Source organism: Salvelinus sp. IW2-2015, unplaced genomic scaffold (genome assembly GCF_002910315.2).
Source record: "Salvelinus sp. IW2-2015 unplaced genomic scaffold, ASM291031v2 Un_scaffold5759, whole genome shotgun sequence".
Classification (NCBI taxonomy): Eukaryota; Metazoa; Chordata; class Actinopteri; order Salmoniformes; family Salmonidae; genus Salvelinus; species Salvelinus sp. IW2-2015.
This window is the reverse complement of record NW_019947024.1, coordinates 1-5,439: the sequence shown is the minus strand read 5'-3', so window position 1 is coordinate 5,439 and position 5,439 is coordinate 1. Positions and strand designations below refer to the sequence as shown.

General features: G+C 41.6%; 1 protein-coding gene across 1 annotated transcript; it reads right to left on the bottom strand.

Annotated features, from left to right (window-relative positions):
• Positions 1-2,859: 2,859 nt before the first annotated feature.
• Positions 2,860-4,617, bottom strand: cebpg (CCAAT enhancer binding protein gamma). Its single transcript, XM_024144723.2, is given in 4 exon segments — positions 2,860-3,500; positions 3,503-3,580; positions 3,583-3,735; positions 3,738-4,617. Coding segments are annotated over 4 exon segments (522 nt in total). The 5' UTR covers positions 3,991-4,617; the 3' UTR covers positions 2,860-3,462.
• Positions 4,618-5,439: the final 822 nt, after the last annotated feature.

The following is a 5,439-nucleotide window of genomic DNA, read 5'->3' as shown; positions in this document are numbered from 1 at the left end:
CTGAATTCACCTGGTTGGTTACAAGGGGGGTTTAATTCCCCCCTCCCCCACAAGTTCTCTGAGCAAAAAAAAAAGAAGGGATTTTTTTGTTGTTGTTGACATAAAAGCTAAAAACACCAGCCAATCAGCTCCAAGTGATTTAAATGTTGTAAATCTGTTCCCACGTATAATAGAGATATGTGATCATATAGCGCCTTGCAAAAGTATTCATCCCTCTTTGTGTTTTCCTATTGGGTTGCATATGCAACCTGTAATGTAAATAGATTTTGGGGGGGAATTTCATGTAATGGACTACAGAACTTAGTCCAAATTGCTGAAGTGTGAAATGAAAAACTGAAAAGTTCACAAATGATTAGTAATTACGTTCTAGCACTGACCATCCGCTCCAGAAAGAATTGGCTGATTTTAGTGGATGATTCCTAATCATTTTCTTGAATTTAAAAAAAAAATATATATATTTATATATAAAATGCTAAATTCAATTGAGATGCAGCCTAGCGTATGTGTTACAATTCCCATAAAACATTACACACACACAACAAAAACAAAATGCTTGGTTGGAAAGTTTGTACTCAATTTTAATTTACAATGCACGTTACCCCAATATAATCTTATATAAAAAGAGCAAGTCTAGCTTAGGAAGAAAATGCTGCCCAGCAACATTCAAACCAACACCAAATATTCACGAATATTTTTCATCAAATTTGTCACATTTTTTGTTTTACAAAATATTTTTCTATCTTTAAATTCAGACATTATTTTCAATTTCGTGTGATCTCTTCTGTCCAACAACACAGCAAACACTGCACAACATGTTGAAGAGAACGGTTTCTGCTATTGTTTCTCTTTTTTGTAGTGCAAACAAATTTACATATTTGAACAGTGCCCCCCCCCCCCCCATGCAAACCACTTCCGTCATGCTGCTTTTTTTAAAATCCAAGTTGTAGAAAAACGAAGAAAACAAACAACAACAAAAAAAACAATTTGAAAGACGCTTCAGAGGTCTTGTTGAGAAAGAACAAAAGGCCCCTGTTGGTGTGGCTAATACTGGTAGCCTGAGGTACAGCAGTCTACAACAGGGCTCCAAAAGGCACCCTAGATGTTATATAGTGCACTGCCTGTTGACAAGGCTCGACTCAAAAAAAGTAGTGCACTTATATAGGGAACATTGTGCCATGGGGACGCACACCCTATAAAATCACAGACAATCAACGTTGACTCCTCTGGCCAAATACACATCATCATCATTCATCAACAACATCAGAAATATGCCGTTATTTCAGGGAAGACAATCCTATGGTAAGACAATTCCCACCGAAGCTGGATAATTTACTCAAGTCTGACAACAGAAACAAACACAAAAATCAGTGTCTTGCCTTTTCTTTCTGTACATTCTGACGGAAAGATTCTTTCTAAACATTCTGATGGAAAGATTCTTTCTAAACATTCTGACGGAAAGATTCTTTTCTAAACATTCTGACGAAAAGATTCTTTCTGTACATTCTGACGGAAAGATTCTTTCTAAACATTCTGATGGAAAGATTCTTTCTAAACATTCTGATGGAAAGATTCTTTCTAAACATTCTGATGGAAGATTCTTTCTAAACATTCTGATGGAAAGATTCTTTCTAAACTTCTGATGGAAAGATTCTTTCTAAACATTCTGACGGAAAGATTCTTTCTGTACATTCTGATGGAAAGATTCTTTCTAAACATTCTGATGGAAAGATTCTTTCTAAACATTCTGATGGAAAGATTCTTTCAAAACATTCTGATGGAAAGATTCTTTCTAAACATTCTGATGGAAAGATTCTTTCTAAACATCTGATAGAAAGATTCTTTCTGTACATTCTGATGGAAAGATTCTTTCTGTACATTCTGATAGCCGCTGACTGAGCCTGACACCACTGGAGACGGGAGCCAACGTGCCTCGCTCTGTTTCTAGCTAGCCCCGCGGGCTAATTAGGAGTTAATTTAGCATCCCCAACGCCCAGACAGAACAACAGGACAATAAGCCATTATATCTTTCTCTCCAGGTTTTAGGGTTGGTTTGGAGAAAGGTTTAACTTTGATTTAGCAGTGGTCTGTTACGCCATGCGAAACGTCTGGAGTTTAATCCCACGGAGTGCATGATAGTCTGGGCTGTCTAGTCTGGGACACTCCTTAAAAACATGAACACACCTCTGTCCCGTCTGCACCCCAAATGAACCTTATTCCTTATTTAGTCAACTACTTTTTTTTTAAACCTTTTTTTTGTTGAGACGAGCGACACATAGGTCAAAACTAGTGTACCGTCTAGGGAACAGGGGTGCTATTTGAAACGCCGCCTCTGTCTTATCTGGGCTCTGACTGAAAGGGCTGGTCTGAAGCCTGTGGAACTATGGGTAAATAAATACAGTGACTGACTGTATCTCACACAGACCTGAAACCTAACTTGACATCATGCACAGCTCCCATTTGACGTCAACAACTACACATCTTGCGCAAAAAAAAAAGAAAAGTTTAAGCGTTCTGATCTTAAGTTAGGTTTTGGGTCCAATTCCTACCTCTTTGTATTTGACTCTTGATATTTACAGTCCCCTTCTACCCAAAAGAGCCCGATCCTCTTTGTATTTGACTCTTTATATTTACAGTCCCCTTCTACCCAAAAGAGCTCAAAGCACAAGTAAAGCCATTTGATTAGGACACAAAGAAATATAGATTTTAAAAAATATTTTAAAAGTTACAAATGTCTTAGCATGGTGCTTAGCCGCGACTAGTCAAATTAGAACACGCAACAGTCTCTGATATCTCAAGATAGTAGATTGAAAGATACTGACATACTAATAGATCCAGACAGAGCATGTTAGCTATGTTCACCAAACATTCTTTAAAAGAGACAAGAAACCAAAGGGAAAAAAGCTATACCCCCCCCCCCCCCCCCCACACACATCATCTTAACTAGTGAATAGTTTATCTTGTGACTTTAGAAATGTATCCAAATAGTCAACAAAAAAAAAAAAAAGTGGACAATTCCTGACCTGAAACTCTTAAAAAAAATCTCATTATATTGAACCAATCTGAACGCACAAAGAAAGACAACAGTGAAATCTCTCTGCCCGTATATATCATCTCTGGGAGGAGTGAGAGGAAAAAGACAAAGTGAAATCTCTCTGCAAGTATATATCATCTCTGGAGGAGAGAGAGGAAGAAACTCCAGTACGGTAAGAAGCGTGGCGAGCTGTCTATCTACCATCACCATGGTGACTCAAAATGCACCCTATTCCCTATGTAGTGCACTACTTTAGACCAGAGCCCTATGGCACCCTATTTCCCTTATGAGTGCACTACTTTAGACCAGAGCCCTATGGCACCCTATTCCCTATGTAGTGCACTACTTTAGACCAGAGCCCTATGGGGAATAGGGTGCCATTTGGGAGACAACACAATGAGGTATCATATTTTCATGTCCCTGCCCTCTTCTCATTGGCTGTTGTTATTGTTGTTACACGCCCCATGTTGTTGTTGTTGTTGTTGTGGGCGGGGCTGGCCCCCTCCGCGCCAGGCGCTTGGACGTTGTCGGCCAGGTTGTGGGCGTGTCCAGGAAGAGGTCCTTGAGGACAGACAGCTCTTTGCTGAGCAGCTTGATCTTAGCTTCCAGCCTCTCGTTCTCCTCTTTCAGCTCGTTAACACGTTGCTGCGTGTCCTGCGCCTTCTGCTTAGATCTCATCCTGCTCTTCTTCAACGCCAGGTTGTCCGTTCCCGCCGCTGACGGTACTCGTCACTGTCCTTGTCCCCCGACGTCTTCTTCATCTTGCTGGGTGGTGGGGTGGCCTTGCCTCCTCCTCCTCCTCCTCCTCCGGCTGGGGTCACAGGGACTAGCTGGGGTACCCGCTGTAAGCTTCCTCCTGGTGGTCCTGATGTTGTTGCTCCGCTAGCCCGGCCCTGGATCACACTAACAGTCCCCCTGTTCTGCTCCGTGTTTATCTTCTGCTGCGACCGCTCGCTCATTTGGTTTGGATCTGCCGACCACTGGTCTCACCGTCCGTCTGCTATGACTGGCGTGCTGGTTGGGTGACACTCTGGAGGAATGGGCTAGGTGTCTGGATGCACTCCTGTCGACTGGAGTTATTGGAGTCTGGAAGGACAATGGAAATGTGTTAAGACTTTCACTTTGCCCTGAGAAGAAACGGGTATGAAACACATGTTGATAGGGGGATTCATTATTAAAATGAGGCTACACACAGGTGACAGCTAAGAACATTCTATACTATGAGCTTTTAGTCAGAACTACTTGAGTCAGGGTAGTCATGGAAACAGCACTTTTAGTCAGACCAACTTGAGTCAGGGTAGTCATGGAAACAGCACTTTTAGTTAGACCTACTTGAGTCAGGGTAGTCATGGAAACAGCACTTTTAGTCAGACCTACTTGAGTCAGGGTAGTCAGGGAAACAGCACTTTTAGTTAGACCTACTTGAGTCAGGGTAGTCATGGTAACAACACTTTTAGTCAGATCTACTTGAGTCAGGGTAGTCAGGGAAAGAGCAGGACTCAACCTCAGTAGCACAATTTGTATTTATTTAACTAGGCAAGTCAGTTAAGAACAAACTATTATTTACAATGACGGCCTACCCTGGCCATACAGCCTGGAATCGAACCAGGGTCTGTAGTGACRCCTCTAGCACTGAGATGCAGTGCCTTAGACCGCTCCGCTACTCAGGAGCCCCATATAATTTCTTGTCATCTTGATTTCACCAGAAATAAAGTCCTTTGTGTAATTGGTCAGCTGCTCAATTAAGATCTGGGTCCATATGAGTTATGAGAAGAGATGCTAGAACGAGGAACTCCACCCTCTCTATTTACACGTTAAGGGCAAGTCTATGGGTCAAATGCTCTCCCATCAGAAATTCAAAATATTCTATCCATCTGTGAAATCGTGATTTGTTCAAATAACCAGCGAGGAAAAAATCCAAGCACTGGAACTATTGCTGCTCGTATTGGTGTCCGTATTGCTGGTCGTAGTGGTGCCCGTAGTGGTGCCCGTATTGGTGCCCGTATTGGTGCCCGTAGTATGAAGAGAGATCTACAGTCCCATTAATGTTCAGTCTGCCCCGCCAGAGATGACTTTTATTGTAAAACACATGATGGGATTTATGAAAACAAGCTCCATTGTTGCGAAAAAACGTATCTAGAATATATAGCTAAATAATATTGCGCATTTCATATTGACATTAAAATGTTGATGGATTTTTTTGTTGTTGTTGTGTAAACAGATCTGAGACAAAGTGGCAAGGCGGGTATCTGGTTAAGTCCCGACCATTGTTATTCTCCTTGAGGGAATTCACCCACCAAAACATTTAGCTATTCATCACGAACATATGTTATTCTCCTTGAGGGAAAGTGAAAATCCTAGCTAACGTTAGTCTGGTCACACAGAGGAGTTGTGTGTATGTGACATCT